This window comes from Rana temporaria, chromosome 7 (genome assembly GCF_905171775.1).
Source record: "Rana temporaria chromosome 7, aRanTem1.1, whole genome shotgun sequence".
Lineage (NCBI taxonomy): Eukaryota > Metazoa > Chordata > Amphibia > Anura > Ranidae > Rana > Rana temporaria.
In genome coordinates, this window is record NC_053495.1 from 173204100 (window position 1) to 173231085 (window position 26986).

General features: G+C 43.6%; 1 protein-coding gene across 7 annotated transcripts in view; it reads left to right on the forward strand.

Moving 5' to 3' along the window:
* EPS15 (epidermal growth factor receptor pathway substrate 15) overlaps nt 1-26986 on the forward strand; it is a 158655-nt gene that overhangs the window by 117149 nt on the left and 14520 nt on the right. For all 7 annotated transcript variants that reach the window (XM_040360496.1, XM_040360498.1, XM_040360494.1 and 4 more), the window contains 9 exons: nt 8738-8899; nt 10162-10359; nt 13727-13933; nt 15675-15764; nt 16172-16280; nt 16940-16975; nt 20286-20554; nt 24058-24127; nt 24243-24322. In XM_040360496.1, the coding sequence (XP_040216430.1) occupies nt 8738-8899; nt 10162-10359; nt 13727-13933; nt 15675-15764; nt 16172-16280; nt 16940-16975; nt 20286-20554; nt 24058-24127; nt 24243-24322 (1221 nt within the window). The remainder of the gene's footprint in view (nt 1-8737; nt 8900-10161; nt 10360-13726; nt 13934-15674; nt 15765-16171; nt 16281-16939; nt 16976-20285; nt 20555-24057; nt 24128-24242; nt 24323-26986) is intronic.

Consider the following 26986-nt stretch of genomic DNA (forward strand, 5'->3'; position numbering starts at 1 on the left):
TTTCGACTTTGATGCGAGTTGAGGTCCATAGACCTCCAGTTTACAAAGGCATTCCCTGAAATCACGGCAAAATCCTGTGACTTTTAAGTCACGGCGGTGTGAAAGGGGCCAGAGTTTACCAGTAAACCCTGTGAAAAACTCAGATCGAATATAATTTTATCTTAACATTGATTTTTAATGTGTAGTCCGTTAGCCTTATGTGTCGCTGCTAATGAATCTTATACCATTTTTGGAAAATTTTATGTAGAGTTAGCATGTCCTTTCCGGAGTGCTCTGTTAGTTGCTGCGTCTCTTTTCATAAACTGCATCTTGGTATACATACAGCGGGTGGACAAGGCATAGGCATGACCTTTAAGCTCCATGCACACGAGCATTTTTTTATAAGCTCAAAAAATGCTTGAAAAAAAAAATGCTGTCTGAAAAATGCTGATAATAGCGTTTTTATGCGTTTAAGAATTTCAGTAGTGTTTCAGAGTGTTCAGCATTTCTGAACGCTGCAAAAAAACTCTACAAAAATATATTTTTTCTCTGCTCCTAGACGCTGAAGCTCGAAAAATGCTAATAGCCTAATGTAATGAGCATTGACACATAAGATAACACAATCTAGCTTCTAGGAGCTTCAAAAAATGCTAGTGTCAATGCGCACAAAACATGTAAGTCACGACAACCGCACAGCTTGCGTTCCACAAGCTGACCACAGATGTCCCTTCCTCTGTCTCCGGCGCAGCACTGACCTCACTCCAGATGCGTTGGTTGCTATTGGCTCTGTTTGGTTCCTCCAGTTCTCCTCAGTGGTGGTGTCACCACCGAGAGGTCTGACCTGCTGAGCCCTGTGATTTGGCCACATCCAGGCAACCCCACACCTTCCCAGTCCGGACATACATGGCCCTCTATCCTCCTGCTCCTAGGGGCTTCATCTTTCTTGGACCCGGCTAGATCACCATCTTCTACAGCCTCTGGGCTCCTTGGGGCCAGATTGGTGCCCCCCATGTGATACCAGCGAGCCCCCCCCCCCCCCCTGGATGTCTGTTTACCCCTCTTCCCCATCTCAGGTCTCCTGTGGTAATGTTGAATAATGTCCATTACATCATTGTTTTTATAACGGTTTCCCATCTGATTTTTAGACTTTAATTTTAGGCTTTGCATCAGCTCATCGTATCTATGATGGAATAAACATTGTTGGCTCATCATTCCATGGTTACAAGTGCCTGTTTTTATGACTACTACACTTTGGATCTTACTCATGGAGCGCTGCTTATAGTTCTTTTATGTTTGTTCCACATTATTCCAGTGTTGTGCCAGCTGCACTGAGATTGATCATTATCAACCATGGATTGTATACGTCACAGTTACATCTAATCATACATGACCCTAAGGTCCTTTGCAGCGCTTCGGGATATTTTTTGTTTACATCTTAAAGCAGTTTTAACCCCCAAACCAAAGATGTATTAAATTGCAGCTTATCAATCTTTTTAGATGTGGTGGCTGTATTAGATAAATTTTTTTAGGCTCCCCCCCCCCCTCTTTTTTCCCCTGGTGATCTGGCCAGGAACACACCACCAGTATTAGTGAGACACAACTCTGAAGGAATGAACACAGGAGGCACAACAGTCGGTAGGGTAAGGTAGTGTTAAACGTATTAGCAGATTTAGATGCACTAACAAGTTGAAGCCAAACTCCGTCTCGCACTTTATAACCAGTTACAGCTAACCGTTTTTTCCTTTTAGGATAAAGGTTTTTTAGGAATATATAAAAGCTGATCATTTTAATCCTTGCCAGTGTTAAGTGGGTTCTCTCGTCTGTGTAAACTGATAGATTCTGCTGGAGAGCCTGTGCTTTTGAAAAACAGACTTGCTGGCTGGATCACCAGGTGAAAATAGAAGAACGAAAGCATAACAAATAAAATGTATGTAGCAATCACATCTAAGGCCCCTTTCACACGGGCAGATCGATCGGCTCCGCCTGTCAGTTTTTTTAGGTCGGGCCTGATCAGACCATCTATTGCTCACTCTGGAGGGACGGATGTTAAAGGCATTGTGTCTGTTTACATTCGCCCACATTGATCCTATCTGCTAAAAATGGACAGATGGGGGATCCAATCGGATGACAGTTGGATGGAAACGGAGAGGCGATCTGTTTCCATCCAACCGCCCATAGAGGAAAGGTGCTGTGTCCACTCTGCATCAGCGGAGCGGAAATGTACCCGTCATCCGCCTGCTTAGTGGGGATCAGAGGAGAGATTCCCCCTGCCAGTGTGAAAGAGCCCTAAGAATTGGTAAGCTGCAATAATAATACATTCTTGCTTTTGGGTTTTCTACTGCTTTAAATACAAATACACTTTTAAGTAACCCACCTAGAATATCCTGAAATATCCTTTTTTGGTAGAATTGGTCTAGTTTATCTTTTATTTTTGTTCATGCAGTTCCTTTATCCTATTTTGTTGTTCTTATACAAAAACAAGACAGTTGGGGCCTCACAAAAATGAAATATAGTTTGGAGGACTGTCAAAAATCTGGTGCACTGCTGGTGAAAAATAAATACATTGGATCATTTTTATAAATATAATTACATTTTCCACATGACTGTTGATGTTTTTGGCCTCCTTTCTCCACATTCTTAAATGCCATTTCTTTCTGTCATGATTCAGTGAGTTGCTCAGCACTCAGTGTTGTTCCTTTTTATACTGTTAATTTTTTGTTTTGCCTGTTATGTGCTGCTGGTTCCTTAACCTTCATGTGACCTATATCTGTCATACTGCTCAGCTTCCATCACTACTCCGCCACCCGCTTCTGCTCAGTTTGGCAAGAATGGCCTATCTTTCATACCTTCATCTCGCCACATTCATGCTCACACATTCATACTTCATGTCTCTGACCCCTGTACATCTTGGAATTATATGCAGCTGTAAAATAAATAATCTTCCACCTACAGCATGTTATTGTCCCAGATATTTTCTGTAGTCACTGAGCTTGTGGCTGTGACATATGAATATTAATTATGTTACAATATATGCTGCAGTGTAAGCCCTCATTCACACCTAGGCGACAAAACGCCTGAAGCGCGACGCCCGTGCCGCGGGAGGGGAGAATTTCCATTGATGTCTATGAGATGGTTCACATCTCATAGACGCCGTACGCCTGCCGCCTGAAAAAAAGTCCCGGACCCTTTTTTTCAGGCGGCATTGGCGTTTGGCCATAGACATCAATGTAAATTATTTGTGAAAAAAAAATAAAAAAAGTTAACTAATCGCGGCAAAATACGCCGCGTTACAATGTGAATGGAGCCTTAAATTACATAGAGGTATGCCTATAGGTCTTGAGCTGCCTGGGCTGTGTCATGCTTTATGCTGGAATTTGTATTATGGGGAAACTGCTGTGATAGTAAGAAAATAAATTCTAGTTGTTTTACCCATTGCTTTCTTCACATACTCTTACAACAGTTGCCATCTGTTTCAGTACATTGGGGTGCTTGGGGGCTACCTGACTGGACCAATAGCCATTGTTTTATCAGTCGGAACTGAACAAAATACCTTTGAAATACAAAATGCATGTTCTCCTTGGAAAACCTTGCATTTTTGTTTTCCCTTTTCATATAGTTGACAAAAATAAGACAACTAACTCAGTTGTTTGGGTAACACTGTTCTATTAGAACTTTTTCTTTCTTTAAAAAAAAATCATTACCAAATTTGGTTTGATGCTAAGCTCGTTTGGTGTCGGTCAGATGTCTCCAATTTTTTTTAACCAAAGGGCCAGTTTACTGTCTTTCAGGCTTTAGGGGAGCCGAACTGTGGCCAGCATGAGTAGAAAATGTCTGGCATCAGTGGTAGTAAACAATGCCCCATCATTGGTTTTAGCAGGTGGAATTGTGCCCCATCGTTTTTTGTGGGAAGAGGAGTGTACCAAGGACCAGAGGGAGGCAAGCAAAGGGCCACATCTGGCCCCCTACTGGTGTAGGTCTTGAAAGTCTTAAAAGGAACCAGTCGGAGTGGCCATTCCTGGATTTTTATTAAAGAGGCGGTCCAGCCCATTCCATAATTTTTTTTTTTAATAATGCAGCTGCTGACTTTTAATATATGGACACTTCCCTGTCCAGGTAGCCCGTAATGTCGGCTCCCCAGCCGATCTTCAGATTGGCTGTCGGGTGCAGCCGCCAGCATTTCTGGTAGGGAAACCCGGCAGTGAAGCCTTATGGCTTCACAGCTGATTCCCTACTGCACATGTGCGACGCGCGCTGCTCCTTCTAATTGGCTCAGCGGCGGAGGAGGGGGGCCGAATTTCCGAGAGACTGCTTTTTTTATTTTATTTTATTGAATAAAATGCATCCATACAGCAATCAAGAAAAAATGATAAATCATCTGATGCATTTCACACCCCTTACTGGTGCTTAGTGATAGCTGATTTTATGCAATACATTTTTTTTTCACGGGGAGGCAGCTGTCCCAATTTCCTCTATTGCATCTTGGGGGCTGCACTTTGCTCCCTCTGAGTTTCCCTTAAGCCGCCAGTCTTTGGGATTACTTGTCCCATGATCCTCCATTCTGCTTCCCCATGGCTGATCCTCCCCTCTGTCCAATGGGGAGGGGAACAGAGCGAGCAGCTTGCTGTGACAAGCGCCGCTCTCCTGCACAGCGGAGCAAAACGCGGAGGGGGAGGAATAGCCCGCAGCTGTGTCTTTCTTTCTCTCCCTGTATTTAGCTTCCTTCCCCTGCTGCTGACAGGAGAAAGGAGGGACGCTCTTCCAGAAGCTGACAGTGGCAACTCGATCCTGGGGGACAGCCTCTCACCCTTGGACCCGCTCCTGAGTTGCAGGCAGGAAGACCAAGCGGGAGGGGGAATCCACGGCACCTGCTACATATGTTCCACACAGAAAAAGGAAATCTATGCATGGAATAAAATATCCCTATAATGTCCCTATAAACTGTAACAGTCGGTCCAATACCAGTTGAGGAGGAGCAAGTCCTGGTGTTAAGCCATGCTTGCCATATCGAGTAAAATGGGCCCGTTTGTGTTGGTGTGTTAACTTTTCATGTACCAGCAGCGAATTGACCTGGTCAATCCATTGTTAGATGGTGGGAACATAAGGGGAAAACCATAATCTAGCAATCTGTTTGCGTGCTATATACAATAGTCTAATTACCATAATATGAAGTGGGATAGGTTATATTGCTCCGATAATACACACGCCTCCATGGGCACTTTAAAGCAGAGTTCCACCCACATATAAGACTATTCCATTATTCTATTAATGCATCTTAATGTATTGGCTATCTTTTTTTTTTTTCCCCTTTGTTTTACCTTGTTTTCTATGGTTATTCTCCGAGGCGAGGTACGTCCTTTCTAAAAGTGATTTGGGCTCTCCCTCCTTCCCCCCCCCCCCCCCGCTGCCTTCTGGGACCTGTGTGTGTCCCAGAAGACGACGGGACCACTCGGCAAGTGCAGTGCGGCTCCTGCATGAGCAGTAGGAAAACCGGCTGTGAAGCCCTGAGGCTTCACAGCCGGTTTCCCTTACTTGCAATCCTGGTGCCTGCACCTGAAGCTGATGGACAAATTGGCTTGGGGTGCCGACATCGCGGGAACCCTGCACAGGTAATTATCCTCCTATTAAAAGTCAATAGCTACAGTATCTGAAATCTCCCCAATAAGACCCCTTTTCACTCTGAGGGCGTTTTGCAGGTGCTATAGCGTTAAAAATAGCGCCTGCAATCCGCCCTTAAACAGCTGCTTCTCACCCTCGGGCTTTCACACTGGAGCGGTGCGCTGGCAGGGCGTCAGAAAAAGTTTTACAAGCAGCTTCTTTGGAGCGCATTAGGAGCGGTGAACTCTCCATGTCATTTTTTTGTGCTGAAAATGCCCCCCTCGGCTTATACTCTAGTCACCTTTTTGCGCCTGATCTCCCGGACTTTGGGGACCCGGTACCGGCCGGTCATAGGTCCCCTGGACTTACCACACATGTAGCCCCACTCATCCTCTACAAGTGTGCAAAGTTTGCTGTTCGGGGGACCTACGGCCGAGGAGCACCCATTTTTCAAAGCCGGCACCCCTTCCATAGACTCCCAAAGTTAAACATCAGGCATGGATACAGTGAGGCATGGGCACAGTGAGGCATGCAGATGGACACCCTAGGCTTATACTCGAGTCAATACGTTTTCCCATTTTTTTTTTTTTTTTTTTGTAAAATTAGGTGCCTCGGCTTATATTCGGGTTGATTATACTCGAGTATATACGGTACATTTGTTGTATAGTTTAGGTAGGTTCTTATATTGCATAGATTTGTATGGTCAGATTGTAATGTGTATGGTAAGCCCAAGTCTTACTAGGGCGTGCATCGATGGGCAAATGCAGCATGCTTTTACGTGCATTCTGGTTGCATTCAAATTGCTTCTGCATCTCTTGGGTGTTCAGAGATGCTTTTGACTTCCCTCTAAGCTGCATCAAGCTGCTTTTACATTCCTCTTTACGTGAATTGGGAGAAGAGCAGACCTGGACAAATGGCAAATTCCTACACAATTCCTCACGTAGAGTACAAGTCGGTGTGTGCAGGCACTTCTCCCCAGCAACAGGGATCATGACCCAGAAGATTGCTCACTATTGGTTGAAAATGTGCGTTACCATGATTTCCTTTCTGCAAGAGCACTGTGTGCTAACATAATGCAATATAGTCATTTTATATTGCTGCAAGAATACAATTTCCTTTTTTATCAGATTATTATATAAAATATTTTCCATAAAATATTTTCTGCAAGAATATAATTTCTTTTTCATCAAATTATTTATTATATATTTAATTTATAGATATCAGAAGACTAATTTTGCAAAGGAAATACATGAATAATAAGTGGATTAAAATGCTCAATTGTAGCATTTAGAAACCTCTGCCTTGATTACAGTTTATTAATTTTTTTATTTGTATAATGTCAGGATGTCCTGGAGAAATGAGCACAAGGCTGCTGAATCTCACCTATGTGTTCCTCCTAGGCTGTTTTTATTCAGCAACCCTGTGATGTCACATGCATTTACCTGCGCAGTTCCCTTTATATTAGACATGCAATGAAAGTACTACATAGAATGACAACAGCTCCAGCCCTATTTAGGTTTGGATCAAGCAGGCAACTTTAATGTGAGTTGTAATTTTTTTCATAAAGTGAGCGTTAGATGGCACCCTTTCTATGCACAAACACAGGTGCAGTGGGGAAAAGCACATGCGATTCTTTGCCGTGCGATTTGCACACAATTATTTTTGCATTGACGAAAGTATCAATACTCGTACTCGCTGATAAAAAAATCTGTATCTGAGCAACCCTACCGCAAAGGATGGCAGGGCTTCTAGTTCATTCACAGACAGAGCTGTGAGAATGATTGAAACTGCCGTTTGGGCAGAGCCCCGCTAACTTCAAAAAGTGACAGCTAGTACGGGGGACTTCTCCACATACTGCTGTCACAAGGGGGGGGGGGTGGAATCGGGCAGCGGCTGCAGCTTTGAGAACATGTTCCACCCTAAAAACTGGTGGAACATGTAACCTGTTCTTAAAGGTAAACTTATACTTTAAACCTAAAAGCAGCCACTTATTATATTGCTTACCAATTCTTAGATGTGATGGCTACCTGGCTAGTAAATCTGTTCTTCAAAGTCTTGTGCCATAAACGGCGGCTCCCGCGCACATGCGCAGGAGTGACTCACACGGTCAGAGTCTGTGAACCTGGAAGGAAGACCGGAGGAAGATGGAATCACCTTCAGCGGTGACAGTGCGTCAATGGAGGGCTTTGTCCTAAGGCAAGTTTCATATAATGTGCTAGTATGCAATGCATTCTAGCACATTCTGATATTGACTTGCAGGTTTTAAAAAAAGGGGGGTTTTACTACTACTTTAACTGTAAGATAACATTTTAGAATAGGTATGCTTTAAATAATTTCAACTGTGTTACCCTGGTGGATGTGTTAGAGAAGGAGAACAGCAAGGGAACACCTAAGCAGCAGCATTTGTGTCCCATTATGGAGATTTCTCTTCACTTCCTGTCCCATAGCCAAAACAGAAAGTGAGAGGAAATCCCCCCAAAGTGAGGGAATCCTGGGGTGTCCCCATCGGAAGATTTCTTCTTTATTCCTGTCATCCCAGGATTTGGGATTTTTGTTATTTTTTTACTTTTAATGATAACGGTAAACAAGATAAATAGAGATGGTGAATCTTCTTAATGGGGGGGGGGGGGGGGTTTCTAATCCCCCTCCACTCCATAAAAAAAAGTCTTAAAGCGGAGTTCCACACGTTTAAGACAATTATTAAGTCAGCAGTTACAAAAGGCATACCTGCTGACTTTTAATAAACCAACACTTACCTGTCCCATGTGGCTGCCTGGAGGCTCGCTCCTCTCCCTCTCCTTTCCTCAGTGCCGTCATGCCAACTGTGGGCACCCGGCCGTGACCACTTAAGGCTTCACGGCCGGGCGCGCACTGCACGAGACGCGCTGCACTCTGCTATTGGCCAGATGATCTTCTGGGACCTGTGTTGTGTCCCAGATTGCTGGCAGGGAGTGGCCGCCTAGAGCGAGAGGAGGAGTCGCCTAGGTGGCCAAAAAGAGGAAGCAGGAAGGCCCACTAAAAATAACATGCCAGGGGGAGAGGAGTGCTTAAAGTGGAAGTTTCACTTTTGGGTGGAACTCCGCTTTAAGTGAAACATTATAATGGACTTCTTTATTACCCACTTAGTCTCTTATGAACTGGTCTGGTCTGTTGCGTTCTTTAGGATCTTCAGGATGAGGTGGAGAAAGAGAGTGCTAATTTGAAGAAGCTCCAAGCCCAGAAGCTGGAGGTAGAGGAGGTGCTGGCAGGTCTGGATGAGCAGAAGGCAAAACTGGAGAAAGAGTTACAGGAACTGAGACTGCAATGTGAAGAGGAGGCACGACAGGTAAGGTTATTTTGGATAAAAGCTCCGGTAACCTTTTTGGGGGCATGGTAGAAAATATTTTCAGTGTTGCTTATTCCTGCCGTTTGATTCACTTAGAGCAGGGATCCTCAAACTACGGCCCTCCAGCTGTTGTAGAACTACACATCCCATGAGGCATTGTAGCACACTGACATTCACAGACATGACTAGGCATGATGGGCATTGTAGTTTCTGAGCAACTGGAGGGCTGTAGTTTGAAGACCCCTGACTTAGAGAATTGATAAGCAAGTCTCACTTTCATTAATGTGATCTGTTTTCCAGTGGACGTAATACACAGAGTACTGTCCTAACTTCCTAAATACTGTGTAAAGTTAGCGGTCATGTTGGACAGGGAACCCCCTCCTCCCTCCATGGCCACCCGACAATGCAGCTAGCAATGAGATGGTTACTTTGACCGATTGATCGCTTCTCTGTCTTCAAGCACTTGCCCAAGATAAGCATCTCAGGGGGAATGCAGGGGATGGGGTCCTATCGGCTAAAATATTCCAGACAAGTGCTTGAAGACAGAGAAGAGAGTTGTCTGTCAGAACAGTCATCTCCTTGCTAGCTTTGTTGTCGGTGAGCCGTGAAGAGGGGGATGGGGGGGGTCTTCCCTGTCTACCTCACAGCTGTACTTTGTGCTCTCTGCACTTTTGTTGGCTTGCGATCAGAACACATTATTAAAACTGGAAGTGATACTACTTTAAAGTGAACCTGACCCAACAAGAAAAGTGCCTAACATAACAAGATTGCTAGACAGAGTCAAGAAATGAAACCTTGTGATACCTGCTAACACTTGCTAATATTTACTTTTCTATCCAGTCTCTGTATCTTTGTCCTGCCTCTTGGATCCTTGTCCTGTTATCTCTGTACCTCTTGGATTCCCATCAGACTGGTTCACACTATTTTAGGTTTGCGTTCTGCGCTTGCACAGGCATGGCAGACCATTCATTTCAATGTGCTTGCCTTTCCTGCAAAAAAAAAGTATATTCACCATGTTTGAAGTGCAGTTTTTACACCATGCAATTTTACTGCAGTTCTCGCACCTACAAAAGCTCTGCAGTTTGATAAATGTAGGGGTGCCATTATAAATGAATGCCACCCACGTGTGTTTTTAAACAGTGTGTTTTGACTGCGGGTGGTTGCCGGTGCGGTAAAACTCTGCGATACTCGCAATAGTGTGAACCAGGCCTTGTAGTTTAGTCAACATTTCCTTATTTTTGGACCCTCTTCTGTTTGCCCAGGTCTCTGATTTACAAAACGAGGCTTCAAGTCAGGAGAGACAGATCTCCAGCTATGAGGAGGAAGTAATCAAAGCTAAGGAGGAGCTGATCCGACTGCAGGAGGAGACTGTGCAGCTGGAGGAGAACCTGGCACGGGGAAAGGAACAACTCCTGCCATTGGAGAAACAGTTTCTGGAATGTCAGGAAGAGCTGCAATTGGTACGTTTTACTTTCCTTATTTACTGGGAAAAAATAAAACATCATACTTTAATTTGAGTGATAAATCTTTACAGACAGGCCAATGATAGATGTTTGGGAGCAGGCAGATGAGCTCTGAAAAGAAATCAATGAATCTGCTTGGGGATCAAGAGCACCTTAACTGATGTTGTAGGCTTAATTCACAAAGCTTTACCATCTGAACTCATTTTTTTGCTTTCAAAGAAACGCTGTTAAAAGCAACTGCCTAAAAACGACTGTAAACAAGACTGGCCCAGATTCAAGAAGCAATTGCGCCCGTGTAACCATAGGTTACACGGGCGCAATTGCTTACTTTCTCCGGTGTAACGAGTGCTCCTGATTCAGGAACCTCGTTACACCGACTGCAGCCTAAAATCTGCGCGGCATAAGGCCCTTATGCCACGCAGATTTTAGGCTGCATTCTTGCGTGGGCCGCTAGGGGGCGCTCCCATTGTGATCAGCGTGTAGTATGCAAATTGCATACTACCACTGATTCACAGACTTGCACGGGCCCTGCGCAAGCCAGGTACGGAGTTTCCGTACGGCAACTTTAGCGCAAGGCTGCCCCTTCTAATAGTAGGGGCAGCCAATGCTAAAGTATAGCCGCCGCTCCCGCGACGTGAAATTTGAATTTCACGTCGTTTGCGTAAGTGATTCGTGAATGGCGCTGGACGCCATTCACGTTCACTTTGAAGCAAATGACGTCCTTGCGACGTCATTTGCCGCAATGCACGTCGAGAAAGTTTCCCGACGGAGATTGCCCAGTACGCTCGGCGCTGGAGCGCACCTAATTTAAATGATTCCCGCCGGGAATTGTTGCCCTGCTCCCCCGCAAATATTGCGCAAATGTACCTGAATCTGGGCCACTGTGTACATGGTCACATAAGATAACATTGAATGTGTTCAGGGGCAGTTGCAAAATGCATCCAACTGCCTCTGAATGTCCATTTAACAGCAGCAGTGTACATGAGGCCTATTTGTTCTTGTGACCCAGACACTTTGTAAGAAAAGCTAAACTGGGTATACGCGAAAACTTTTTTTTTCGGTCAACAACCAGGGTGAATGCCAAACAACTGACAGATCCCTGCATCAACAGATTTGTGTAATGCGGAAATCTCCCCTGACACTTTTTGTTTTGTAACAGGGGTTGCCCCCCCCCCAGTAGAATACACAGCCATGGGCTGCAAGCGCTTATTGAATGCTGCTTCTCCATCAGGACTGTTTGTCAGAAGTCTTCTGTTGAACAGACCGCAGTACACATAGACCAAAGGTTAGCTTGTACCGGCTGAACCAGACGATTTTTGGTCTGTGTATACCCTGTTTCAATAGAAACCAGTTGACTTTCAGGCCGTGTGTATGTCCTACAGAAGGTCTGCCAATCTGCACCAATGGCTGAGAGCGCTGACCAGTGTGTTCTGTTTGGGGGGTACATACCTCTGCAAGAGTACAGTAGCCCAGCGGGGGTGGTTGCAGTACTAATATTTGTTAGTACAGCTGCTCCAACTTGAGCCGTCAGGTTTTTTTTTGTTTTTTTTTCCAACCTATTAGTTTTGTGTATGAGGCCCTACTCTCCTGATCCAGCAATTGGCTTCCATGCACAGGTTAACACCAGAAAGCTCTATTTTGAGTTCAAGTTTCCTATTATAACTGAAGCCCTGATAGATAGTACAGCGGCTCCTCCTGAACTCTTATGGGTTTTTTTTTTCATTCAGCATGGTGTACAGGGTTGTACCAGAACTGGCTGAACTTCTATCCATGTATGGGCAGGCTAGTTGTACAGAAGTTGATCTACTGATTGACTTCTGTAAAACCAGCCTGTCGGGTTTTCCCAACTAGATTTGCGTCGCCAGCTATAGCCGGCAGCAGTTCCGGGACAAGGGGTGGGCAGGAGGGACGGCTGTCCTGGGCACTGTGGTTTCATGTTAGCTGGGGGGGGGGGGGGGGGGGGGCACTGCAGGGAGCTTGACGGGGAAGGGGATTTGTGTTGGGAGGACGAATTTGGTGGGCGGCAGGGGAAAATAATTGTTCTAGGAGCAGAAATGCGGGGGGAGGTTCTAGGAGTGGTGATTTAGGGGGGTTTGTGCTAGGAGGAATTTTTTTTTTTTTTTAGGGGGGTTGGGGGAGATTTTGCTGGGGGAATGGAGGGGGCAAAGCTTGGAAGGGGTATTTTAGCAGGGGGGGGGGGCTTTTAGTGCCCAATTTTTTTTGGGGGGGGGGTTTGCTGATACATAATTCTCATACTACTTGGGGGGGGCAGTTTGACATGTTCGCCCTGGGCTCTAGGTGACCTTGTGCCAGCACCGATCAGTGTATTTTGACAGCTTCTCCCTGCTGTCAGAATACAATGGCTCAGCGGGAGGCATTCCCCTATCCACATCAAATGTGTGGATTGTGAAATCGAGTCATATTTAAAAAATAAAATAAATTTCAACCCGCTGGTTTGACGAAAACATATTACTGCTCTAATGGCTGCCTTAAGTTGGCCATACATTCTTCTGTATGACCACTGGTTGAACAAACGAAAATTACTTGATTCCCCTATCCACACATGTTGATGTGGATGAGGGAATCCTTCCCACTGAGCTATTGTACTCTGCCATCAAGGAGTCTTCCCTGCCATTAGAAAATACTGATCAGCCAGCGGTGCTGATCGACGGAAAATTTTCCAACAAGCTGGAAGTACCCAAGTTAATCGATAGATCAACTTGTGTTCAATCAGCGTGCCCATACATGATCGAAATTCAGGTGATTCTTGCTTAACCAGCCAAATTTTAATCTATGTATGGCCAACTTTTCATTGCTATCGGTCATAAGCCTGCTGCTACCTAGGGAGAAAGAAGAGAATATCGGGGAGAGAAGATAAGACACTATCTTTTGTATCTCTCTGGTAGCAGAGTTTGTCATTTCTCCTGCTTTTCTCTTCTCTCTTCCTATTCTGTCTGTCCTTGGCATAGACTGTATCATTATTGCCCCCCAATCGCAGTAAATCTTGAGGCTGTAAGCAGATTGGCCTCTAGAGACTCACCGATTTTAGGCACTGTTCCGAGACTGTAGGACAACTGAGGCTGTGCAGGGTAGAATGAGGCGGTGTATTACTGGATTTAAAACAGTATAGGAATTTTTTATATTATACCTGTAAAAGGGGCCAACATGAAGTCATCTATCTGGACCCATTTTTCTGACTAAAGTTCCACTTTAACGGTGTATTTAGCCCTCAGTCTAAAGTTCTGTTTTTATGTTTAACCAGCGTTTCATCTTTAATCATTATAACTGGATTATTTGGGCATTTTTGTATCAGAACGGTCTTATTTAATGTTGTTGTTGTTTTTTGTTTTTGTTTTTTTAATAGGCGAAGCTCCAAAATTTTAAGACTGCTGAGAATCACATAAATGATCAAATTCAGCTCAGCTGGCGCCCTCATTTAGATCTAGTCATGGTCAATGGTACTGGAGAGCACTCAAGCCTAAGTAATAGTAGCAGCGAGCCTGCCAATCTTCATGAAAACACAGAGTATGAGACCCTGGCTCAGACAGAAGATCAGAACCAAAGCTCCTCAGTAAGTATTTAGTATGAAGTATCAATGGCACTGAAAGTAAGGCAAACCACTAGTATGTTTTAAGGTCCTACATACATTTACGTTGAGTGCAGATTTCTTGCACTGAGCTTCAGGGTTTAAGTCCCCTTTCACACGGGTCGAAACAGGCTCCATTTAGATAAACAGATGTTTCCACCAATCCCCTGCTGAGCAGAGCAGGCGGATGACAGGTCCATGTCTGCTTAGTTTTTGTAGAATGGACACAGACAGAGCCTGCTTTTCTCTTCCCTATGGGCAGCCAGGTGTAAACAGACTTTAACTGCCCTCTGATCCGATCCGCCAAGACGGAGGGGGATGGATCCCCTTCCATTTGTTTTTGTCTGATCAGATTGGGGGTAGGTTGGTAAACTGAAACAAGTCTGTTTACACTCGCTGGTTCATGGGGTAAATGGAGAGTCTAATTGGGTCCACCTAAAAAATTGATAGGCAGACCTCATCGGACCCGTCTTGTGAAATGGGCCTCAGAAGGTCAACGGAATGTGCTGCATCAGTCTATTCTGAACAGGACTCGGTGGAGTTTACACTAGTACATCATCCTTTTAATTTCAGTATCTGGGAATCACTCCCTTGGTATATGGAATGTGTGGTGTCTTCTCACATGTTGCACTCATTTACAGGCTTGTTTATTCTGTGAGTGTAATTATATTACTGTATATACTCGAATATAAGCCGAGTCACTTTTTTGTGCTGAAAATGCCCCCCTCAGCTTATACTCAAGTCACCTTTTTGTGCCTGGTACCCAGGAGCAACGATTTTTCCTAGACTCCCATGTTAAACGGTAATTTCTCTGGTGACTTTGGGGACCCGTTGCCGGTCGTAGGTCCCCTGGACCCACATTGGGTCCCCTGGACTTGGCACACATGTAGCCCCATTTCTCCTCTACAAGTGTGCAAAGTTTGTTGTCTGGGGACCTACGACTGGGGAGCACCGATTATTCAAAGCCGGGCACCCCTTCCATAGACTCCCATGTTAAACGTCAGCCTAGTCAAGGGCACAGTGAGGCATGCAGATGGACACCCTAGGCTTATACTCGAGTCAATACGTTTTCCCAGGTTTTGTGGTAAAATTAGGTGCCTCGGCTTATATTCGGGTCGGCTTATACTCGAGTATATACAGTATATTGTTTCTTTGGGGTAACAAAATAATATATACCGTATTTATCGCCCTATAGCGCGCACCCCAAACCTAGAGGAGAATCCTAGGGAAAAAAAAGAAATACTGACAATTTGCAGATACAGTTACTTACAGTTGCCCGGCGGCCTTGTCCGGTCCGGCGTCCGTTTGCGGCATTTGCGGTGTCCTCGTGGTGTCCTCCCCACTTCTCCCGCGCTGTTTTTGGATGCCCCTGCCGACATATACCAAGTGCAGTACACTCGGGTACACTCGGCTGGGCTCGGCTCCTCTCGCAGAGCCAAGCGTGGCCGAGCCCAGCCGAGTGTACCCGAGTGTACTGCACTCAGTATATGTCGGCGGCGGGGATCGGCGTATAACGCGCACCCACGATTTCCCCCTGATTTTAAGGGGAAAAAAGTGCGCGTTATACGCCGATAAATATGGTGTGTGTGTGTGTGTGTGTGTATATATGTATGTATATATATATATATATATATACATATATATATATATATATATATATATATAATATGTTATCAGTTTTACAAAAAAAAACAAAAAAAAAAAACGGTTATCCTTTTTTTTCTAGGTAAGGAGCAGTCCTGATATTGCTCATACCTCAGGGAGTGATGCAGAGGACAAAGATGAACACAATAATGTGCCTGTTACTACTGACAAGGTAATACTGCACCTTTAAATCCTGTCTTCTCAACACTTGTCTTCCCTCCTCAATTTCTCCTCTCTCCTCCCCTCTTCTCTGTTCATCTTCCCTTTCCTCATCTCCTCTCCTCTTTACTTACAGTATTCCCCTCATGTTTTTTTTCCCTTCTCTAATTTTTTACTTTTCACTTCCCTTCTCTCCTCTTCCCTACACCCTTCCTTCCTCCTCCCCTCTCCCATTTCTTTACCGTCGCTTCCCTCTGTATTCTCTCTTTCCCCTCCTTTTCTGGATGACACACAACTAATATTTATACAAAATGGCAGCTAAACTGTCAGCATGACGAGAGAGTTTCAGATGATGTGAAAACAATAGCATTAAACAATGCGTGAACAGAGATTTAGTTATGTTATTTTTTTTTGCTGTAGGAGATCACGTTTCAAGTAGATCCTTTTGAGACGAAACAAGGTGCACCCCCTGCACAGTCTGTGCCAGAGTCAGGACTTGACTTCTTCCAGAGTGATCCTTTTGTGGGCAGTAAGTTTTCTTTGTTTTTTCTTCTTGTAAGTCTGCTTCTCTACCCCCTGTGTGCTGCCCAGCTGGCTAAATAACATACTTTTCTCCTTGATCCAGCAATCTTCTCTTGTGGCCCTACCCGGCACCATGCTGCCTTTCCAGCAAAAAAAAACCCTGCCAGGTCCTCCTCCCAATGTGCATGCACTTCGCCTTCTTATTCATTCCTATGGGTAAGATGTACTCAATGTGGCCATCAGTGCTTTATGCAGAGTACCTCGTACCCATAGCAATTAAATTGAAAAGCTGTGATATGCGGAAAAATCCTATTCATTCTTATGGAGAGGCCATCTTTTATGTATCCTTTGGATAAATGGTCTTTCTATTGGAGTAAATGGTATTTCTTTCTAAATACGCAGAACATGTGAGGGACTAGAGAGTGTGCTGCAGCAATTATGCAACTCCTCGTGGATTTTGCAGGAGCATGGGGAGTATGACACATTAAAGGGATGATGTAAACGATGATAATATAGAAGTATAGTTATCCTTGACTCATGAGCTCCCAGCAGTGCGCTGTGCACCAGTACAATTGCATACTGTTTCCTTATTGTACATTGGGAATGGTTGTTTATGTATTTTGTGGTTGATTTTTTTTATTTATTGATTTTTTCTTTAATTTCAAGGTGATCCATTTAAAGATGATCCTTTTGGTAAAATAGGTAAGTTGTGTGTGCTAATATGCAGCATTCAATTCTTTCTCTATAGTGGATCTGCAGCTGAGCAACTCTTTTTCAAAACAATACCTTTTTGCAAAACAGAGATCTAGATTTTTTAATTGTAAGGAGCCACACTTCTACAGTAACAAAATATATGTACGTCTAAATTATATCAAATTGGCTTAAAGTGTACGTCAAGGCAAAGTAGGAAAAAAAAAAAAAGATATGCAGCACATCTTTGCAATACATATACCTTTCCACCATGTCTTTTCCATTTAAAGACCCTGGAAGTGCAGAAGAATACCCGATGACTGGGCTCCTGTCTGTTGTGTGCTGACAACACAAAGCTTTTTTGTGACCCGAGTGTTGCCAGCCTTGCCGTTTTCTCTTGCCAAATTACTCCTACCCACCAACTCCTCTTAGATGCAGTCACTGTTCGGGGGACTCAGGAAGCTGTGGGTACTGTCGGGACATTCAGCGCTGTTTAGCGTGGACGTGGGAATTAAAGTATATGTGAACTCTTACCTAAAAGCGGAGGTTCACACAAAAAGTGAGACAGGTATTTGCACCACTTCCGGGTTCGGATCCCCGCGGGGAATCCAGTCTGTGACGTCATACCCCCCCCGCAGCAGTAAACTGGTCCTCTCCGTATAGAGCTGTGAAGGAGGCGGTGTCAACACAAGTCTTGGCTATTAGAGAACAGACAGAACACTGACCATGCTGGGATGGATGTGCTTTTATGTCTAGCGTAGTCAGTTTTAAAAAGAAAAGCAGAGGGACCGACAGAATCACCAGGTGTTATACACAAAGGAGTCAATACAAAGAGAAGAGGATACCTTTTATTACAAGTACATGGTAACAGAGACACTTATCAGAAATATGAGATGTTGGGGTAACATACACTTTATTTGATGTCTCTTGTTCTGCTCCACGTTACTGAAGGAGTGAAAGCTACATGTGTATGGCTAGCCTGTTCATTCTGTAGTCTCAAAACGGGAACTAGGAGGGCTTATTACTTAGTACTAGACTTAGGACTAGTACTCTGACAGGAAGTGAGTACTATAGGTAGGACAGCTCTTAATTTCTGAGAAAAATCTAAATTATTATTTTTTGTTTCAAACTAACAAAACAAAACCCAAATTTCACCTATATGTATTAAACCCAAAAGCAAACATTTAATATATGTATTGAGATTAATAAAATTAGATACTTATTACAGTCAGGGTGGAGCAATACTTTCACATTAGTCCCGTGGTGGTTTGAAGGTTCATTAGGCCTATACGTTAAAGTAGAACTATAGGCAAATTTTCTATTTAATTTTGGATAGAGAATCGGATGGAAAAATTAGTAAAATGTGTTTTTTTACGATTTTCGTATTGTTCGTACGGTGCTTTCGACAGCCAATTTCGCTTTTTCGTCAGACAAAAGCTGGATGTGCAGGCTATAAATACATTTTGTCGGATGTGAGCTCAACGTCCGATTTTCCTTAGTCATTAGTATGGTTTTCGAACGAAAAACTCTTCACTTTCGACATGAGACTAGCATGCCACAAAAAAACGACGTCTAAAAATCTAAGCACATGTACGAGGCTTAAGGGAGGGTTATAACCCCTGTCAATTTTTTATTTTTTTTGCCATCTGTGTCCCATTTCAGAGATTTTCCTTCGCTTCCTGTCCCATAGCCAAACAGAAAGTGAGAGGAAATTCCTGAAAATTTAAAGGATTTTTTTGGGAACCTCCAGTAATCAACAATAGTGTCCACATTGGTGGATTTGAGCACACCGTCTCCCTTTTCCCCACCCTTTACCCCTTCCTTCCCCCTCCCCTTTCTTGAACTTTTTGTTTATCTCTTTCCTCTTTGTCTTCTTGTCCTCTTTCCGGGCCACTCAATCTAGCCATACCGTTAACTTATTTGCACTCCGTTAGATGTATGTGTCCATAGTGACCTTTGGGTGTTATACAAACCCTTTACTGTCTTGATGCTACCTGCACACCTGCCTTAGTTTTCTTCCTTTTACTTCCCTGGGTCCTGGTCGCAGCAGGTTCCCATTGGGGTGCCCAGGCCGAGGGTAGTCTATACCTGACACAGGTTACCACTGTATACTTATATTTGTACTACCAAAATGCTTATGAGGTAACTGTTTGTACACATTTGCTTGTATGGAATGTACGTGTTTTACATTTTGCAGATCAGACTGCCCTTTGTCGGGCGTTTGGTCCGATTTCTTCTGTTTTCTGTTTATACTTGTCTGAAAAATTACAATAAAAACTTATTGAACCAAAAAATAGTGTCCCCATTGGAAGATTTCCCATCTATTACCTTTCTGGGGACAACACAAAATTTGGGATTCTCTTTTACTTTCAATGATGATGGTAAACAGGAGAACTAGAGATTGTGAATCTCAATATAGGGGCACAGACTACAATAAAAACTGACGGGGGTTTTAATCCCTCTCCCCTCCCTCTATATAAAGTTTTGACTCTAGTTATACTCTAATGCCGCGAAAACACGACCGTTTTTCATGTCATGGAAAAAAACCTTTTTCTCAACGTGACTCCTCTCAAGCCTGCCTTGTATACACACGATCGTGATAAAAAATGCTCAAGCAAAGCGTGGTGACGTACAACACGTACGGCGACACTATAAAGGGGAAGTTCCATTCGAATGGCGCCACCCTTTGGGCTAATTATGCTAATTTCCCATCTCATAACTTCTGAGCATGCACGTTTTTTACCCCATCGTTAAAGCGTACACACGACCGTTTTTAACGATGACGTGAAAATAAAAAATAGAGCAGGTTCTAAATTTTTAATGACCATTTTTCTCGTCGAGAAAAATGCTCTGGAGCCTCCACACGACCGTTTTTAACGACCAATTTAAAGTGCATTTTTCTCGTCATAAAAAACGGTCGTGTGTACGCAGCATAAGGAGATAAAAGTGAACCTTGAGGATTTTTGTTTTTGGATATTTTGTTTCACGTGTGACATGAGGTGTAGTATTTATTGCATGTACATTTATGTATTTTTGTTATTGAGGTTTTTTGGTCACAGTGCCTCCTCCAATTGGCAATCAGTGTTTTTAATTGGGCTTGAAAATGTTTTTTGATTTAGAATAAGGCAGCAACAGTAGACTTGAGTTATATACACAGTGGGAATTTTTTTTTCTGTGACACAGAGCATATTGAAGGCTTCAGCCTAAACTTAGCTGTTTTGTGCTTTATGTATTACTATTTATGGGAAACCTTCTGTTACTACATGATAACTAAAGATCCATCAAGGTTGTCAATGCTAATTTGTTGCCACTTTATTTACAGATCCTTTTGGTGGAGATCCTTTTAAAGATTCTGACCCTTTTGCTGCTGATGTGTTTTTCAAGCAATCTACAACAGATCCATTCCCATCCTCCAAAGCAGATCCTTTCCCAACCACAAAAGAAGATAAAGTAGATCCTTTTCTTTCCTTAAAAACAGATCCCTTCTCGTCATCTAAAGCTGATCCTTTCACAGCCTCAAATGAGGATCCTTTTGTGTCATCAAAAGTGGATCCTTTCTTAGCTGCAGCATCAGGAAATAGCGTTCCCTCGGTACGTGTTGAAGTATGTGTTTTAATATAGGCTTAAAACGTTTACTTGGATTTTTTTTTTAACCACTTGTCTACCAGCAGCATTTCTAAATGGTGACTAGCTGAACAGGATTTTAAATGCACTCCTTGCTGTTAAAGCAGGTGGGGGTGTTTAAAGGGGTTGTAAAGGCAGAAGGTTTTTTTATCTTTATGCATTCAGAAAAAAAAACCTTCTGTGTGTAGCAGCCTCCCCAGCACCCCTTTAATTACTTAGATTAGTCCCATCTCTCCCCAGCGGCGTCCACAATTGTTTAAGATGTCCGGGATACTCTGGATTGGCTGAGACACAGCAGCGGTGCCATTGGCTGTGATCAGTCAGTCCGCCAGCCAATCGGGAGAGAGAGGGCATGGCCGAGTCGGGGCTCTGTTTCTGAATGGACACACAGAGCTGTGACTTAGCTCCAGTGCCCCCATAGGAAGCTGCTGACCGTGGGGCCACTCAATAGGAGAGAGGGGCCAGGAGCAGCAAAGAGGGACCGGAGAAGAGGAGGGGCCAGGCTGCTCTGTGCAAAACCAACTGCACATAGGAGGTAAGTATGACATATTTGTTTTTTAAAAAGAAAAAAGACTTTATAATTAACTTTAAATCTGTTTAACTGGTTATAGGCCCCCCACTTGGCCATATACCATATACCAGCTGGATCAGGCTGTTCACATGTAGCAGCTGAGATATTTTATAACGCAGCTCCAGCAAATTTAACCGCATACAGAGTTGACAGGTACTGTTTGACCGTTCAAGTCAATGGGGCCTGAAGCACATTGGCCCTATTATACACCACTGTTCAGCAAAAAAATTAAAAATGCGTGCATTCAGAATGTGATCAGATCGCATTTCAGACCATTGACTTGTGTGAAGCTAGCCTAGAGCTGCCCGATTGCCTCTGCAGCCTGCTAGGGGAACGATCTGGGCTCCAGTAGCTTCAGCGTAGGGCAGGAGAGACATCATGGGTCCCTCCAAAGTTTGTCACCTTTTCATGAACGCATTAAGCGTTAAGGCTTGACATGCTTGGTATCTATTTGGCACTAATTAATATTTTATATTTTACAAAGAACTTATGTAATATATTGTGTGTACTAAAACTAACTTTAGTGTATTTTTACTGATAAAAATGCACGAATATCATGTGACATAAATTGCGACTACCATTATTTTATTCTCCGGGGTCTCTGCTTTCAGAAAATATGTTTGAGGGTTTTAATGAATTCCTAGGCCTAAACTGTGGATTTTATTGTGTGCAAAACCTGGAAAAATGGCTCTGGTATAAAATGTTTAAAGTGAAGAACGGCATTAAAATTTATTGTGCAGGATAGTGACAAAAGAAGGTGCAAAGCCGAAGCATAAAGAGCACTGAGAATAACCAATATTCACCAAATAAAGCATTTCTGTGTATTAGCTGTGTATCTCATCGTCTGCCTGGTGCTCTCTCATTCGTAAATTTTATTTGCCTTTGTTCATTTCCGCACACTAAACTCAAAAAACATCACTCATCTTTCCTAGAAGTTGCAGCTTAGCGTTGCTCCTCATGCATTTCAGTACTTGTAAGAACTGTTGTTGCCATTTGCTGTGGGCACACTTGACATCCCATCTGCCCCTGTATGTGGCAGCGGTGAAGCTTTTTTTCACTAGCTCAGCTCAGCACAGCAGAGATTGGCAATATGCTTAGTGCAAGAGGCCAGGCATTTTAGAACATATCCAGTATGTACTTACATGTATTCTGAAATGTCGCATTCATCAGTGTTGCTCCACTACAGCAGCTAGCTGTTATCAATTGTGAGGTGACACTGAACTGAATGTGACTGTAAGTGCCAAGTGTATTAGAAGTCCGATCCTGCACATGTGCTACTCTAGTTGAAAGGGTCTTTTGATGTTTTATAATGCCCTTTTCATTAAACATTTGACACCCTTAGGCCGGCCATACAAAGTTCGATTCTTGACCGGTTTAGCAGGAAACGGACAAGATTCGAACCATTAATCGATTGATCAACTTGGGTACAATCAGCCTGCGAGAGCCGTCTCCACCAGGAGAAGACCATTGCTATAGCAGCAGGGACAATGGAGGGATTTCCACATCAACACCATGTGTGTTGATGGGGGAAATCAAGCAAATTTCTTTCCTGCAACCCTTGGATGCAGGTAAGAAATTCGCTCTGTGTATGGGCCGGCTTTAGATATTATATTTGTTGGCTATCTGTACATTTTTAGATCTAAGCTCTTAGCAGCTGTTGAGCTCTGCTGCTCTCTACCTTGTGCATTGTACTTCTGCAAACCTACATAAGTGCCTAACCTTCTCACCTATTAAGCTGACCTTGCATGGTTCATTTTTTTCCGTTCGGCCAGTGGGCTGAACAAAAGAAAACGGAACCAAACATCCCATTCACCTATTCTAGGTTGTTGGGGAAATCCTCCCTCTGGCACTATTGTATTCTGAGAGTCGGTAGATTGACTTCCGTCCAACTGCGGTGGCCGCACATGGATGGAAATTTGTCTGGGCTCTGCCGAAACCGACTGAATTGTGATCCTTCTAGGGCCACCTTTTAGTTTACAGAGCTTATGGTCTTGATACAGCCAATTCTATGATGCTTGCAGCTTAAGACATACCAGACTATTCACCACAAAATCTTAATCTTCTAGTTATCAGTGTAAATTTTCAGCTGATCTGTGCTTTGCAGCTCTTAAATTACACAAGAATCTTTACAACTACAATACGTACAATTCGCCAGAACAAGCTGGAGTAGTAAAATCGAATGTATCCCAAAACAAGAGAGCTTATTCACTTCTGTGGCTCCGAATTATTCTATGGACACCAGAAGCATTTCAATATCAGTTGTATTTATAAGACAAGAGAAAAACATTTCCTCTTACTGGGCTCATCTAATGAATGAAGAGGTGAAACTTGACCCTTTTAAAATAATGAATTGTAAAACGGACCATTTTGAATTTTTGAGTGGGAAAAAAAGCTCAACTAGAACTATTCTTATAAATGTATTCCCAGCCCCCACCCCCATCCTCTTTATCCTATCATCCTGCCTGACATAGTTAGTCAGATTGAAAAAAAACACCAGTCCATCCAGTTCAACCATAAAAAATAAATAAATAAAAAATATCTTACAATCCCGTATACCCACAGTTGATCCAGAGGAAGGCAAAAAACCCCAGCAAAGCATGATCCAATTTGCTACAGCAAATCCCCCAAGAGGAAATCGGATTTTCCCCGGATCAACTTTACCTATGAATGTCAGTACTCAGTTTTATTACATTTAGGAAAGTATCCAGGTCTTTCTTAAAGCAATCTACTGAGCTGGTCAGAACCACCTCTGGAGGGAGTCTATTCCACATTTTCACAGCTCTTACTGTGAAGAAACCTTTTTGTATTTGAAACGTATATGTGTACTTGCCTTTTTTTTTTATCTGCTCAGGAACAGACTGGAGCTTTAAAAAGCTTTACTTTACTTTTATTATTCCAGGTGGAGGATTTGAATAGCAATGACCCATTTGCTCCTGGAGGAACTTTTGTCCAAGCAGCCAGTCAGCCTGGTAAGTGATATTGAAGGTCGTTATTACCGATTTGTCTCATCATCCTGTAGTTCGTATTTGTGTTTATTACCAGGGTCGCATCCCGTTATCCAACCTTTTCTATCTGCTTTTCTAGGGATTGATGACCCGTTTGCCTCATTCTTTGGAAATGAGTCTTTTGGCAGTGGATTTGCGGACTTCAGCACACTTTCTAAGGTAGCTTACCTGGAAAAGTATGTTATGTATATGTGTGCGTGTACATTTGACTTTTTACAGATTTTTATTGGATATATTATATAGCAGAAAGTAAAGAATAAAAACTGCAGAGGTAATCACATACCAACCAAAAGAAAGCTCTATTTGTGGGAAAAAAATTACAATTTATTTGGGTACAGCATTGCACGACCACGCAATTGTCAGTTAAAGCGGAGCTCCACCCTATAGTGGAACTTCCACTCATCGGAATCTCCCCCCCTCCGGTGTCACATTTGACACCTTTCAGGGGGATGCAGATATTTGCACCCACTTCCAGGAGTCCTCTCTGCAGGGAGTACGTCACTTCCCGCCCGCTGTGTTCTGGGGAACACTCGGCTCCTAGAACACAACGGGGACCAGTGAGGACAGCGCTGCGCGACTCGCGCATGCGCCGTAGGGAATCGGGCAGTGAGCCGGAGCGCTTCACTTCCTAATTCCCTCACGAGGATGGTGGTGGGGGCAGCAGAGTGACGAGCAATCGCTCGTCCTCTGCTGCCGACGTCGCTGGACTCAAGGACAGGTAAATGCCCTAATATTAAAAGTCAGCAGCTTCAGTAATTGTAGCTGCTGGCTTTTAATATTATTTTTCCAGCGGAGATCCGCTTTAAAGTAATGCAGTGCCGCATCACACTATATAATATAGTGCACACCATTAAACCATATATTGATTGGTTTGCGCATAAGTTATAGCATCTACAAACTATGAGATAGATTTATGTAATTTTTTTTTTCTTACTAGTAATGGCTGCTATCATCGATTTTTAGCGGGACTGCAAGATTGCGGCGGACAAATCTGACACTAAGCGACATTATTTGGGGACCAGTGACAATAATACAATGATCAGTGCTAAAAAAAAAATTCACTGTTCTAATGACACTGGCAGGGAAGAGGTGAACATCAGGGGCGAGCAAAGGGTTAACTATGTTCCCTGGGAGTGTTTTCTAACTGTGGGTAGGGGGGTGTATTTACTGTGGAAAGACAGAGATTGGTGTTCCTGCTTAGCTGAAGCACAAGATCTCTGTCTTCCCTTTTCAAAAACGGCAATCTGCCTTATTTACAAAGGCACATCACCGTTCTACTGATCTCGGGAACGATCGGCGGCTCCCAGCGGACATCGTGTCCACCAGACCCGCTGATTGGCTCTCGCTGTGTCAAAGAGCAGGTCACCTGTGGCATGTGCACACCCCAGACCTAGGAGTGTCGGCTCACTTACTAGGTATATCTGCGCAGGGTGGTCGCTAAGCGGTTAAAGTTTTTAACCTACCTATCCGCCTCCTGTACTGTAAGTTGAACACACTCAGCAGTGCTGAAGCTGATTAAACTCCAGGAGATGCTCAGGTGTGATGTCATCTCAGCCCATCCAATGAAAGCGGCTAGCGTTCGAGACCCGGAAGCTAGCTGCCCGAAGACCTCAGCAGGGAGCCCCAGGACACCGCATCGCTGGACTCAAGGGGAGTATATTTCTGCTTTAAAAGATTTCCTTTTACCATCTCTGACTGAGCCAATTCCTCCTTTGTGTGTCTCTTAATCCCAGTTCTTAAACACTGCAGCTCACAGTGGATTGTTCAGCAACAGAGGCACTGTCATCAGTCTAGTAGGCAGTGGGCAGAGCTGGCTGTGGCCAGGTGCGGATTGGCACACTACTAGCATGTGACAATGCTGATAGCCATGCCCTCTGCAACAGTTTTTTCATCTTCCTGTATTGCAAGCAGGCACAGTCTACATGAGAGTGGCAACTCTGCTCTATATACAGGAGCAGTGCAGCGTTACTACCCCACCATCACAGCAAGCTGTGTTAGGTGGACTTCACTGGCAGAATCAACATTCTGGGACTTAGAGAAAACTATAAATGCAGATGCACAGAATACAAAGATATTTTGGACATTTGTGCATTTGTGCACTTTGTACAGAGCCAGCTCTATAAAGACACGGTTAAATGAGTTTGGGGTGGAGGAACTCGAGTGACATGTACTGAACCTTGACTTCAACCCTACTGAACACTTTTCGCATTATTTGCAATGCAACTGAGAGCCACGGCTCATCCATCATACATATCTGACATCACAAATTAACTTATGGCTGAGTGGTCCACGGACATACCCCCAAATCTTGTGGAAAGCCTTCCCAGAAGAATAAAGACACTTATAGCACAACGGGTGGGGGACTTCTAAATAGTAATGCCCATGGTTTTGGGATGGAATGTCCAATAAGCTCTTGTAGGTGTGATGGTTGGGTGTTGACAAAATTTCAGCCATATAGAGTTTAAAAAATAATCAGAGTGAAAAGATAATATACCATAATACTAGCATAATTTCTCTACTCATAACTTCTGTAAAGTTAACCTATATTAAAGAGAAAACACAGTACACTGGATGGCAGGCACAATAAAATGCCTGCTTATACGTTTTAACCGCTTAAGGACCACCCTGCAGGGCGGCCCTTAAGCGCAAAATCTGGTACCTGTACGTGATTCCTTTCCTCCACTCTGGGGCGCGCGTGCGGTGCAGTGCTTTTTTAAATTTTTTAAGCACTGATCACTGTTGGTGTCGCTGGTCACCAAAAAGTGTCAGATTTGTCCGTCACAATGTCGCAGTCCTGCTTAAAAGCACTGATCACCACCATTA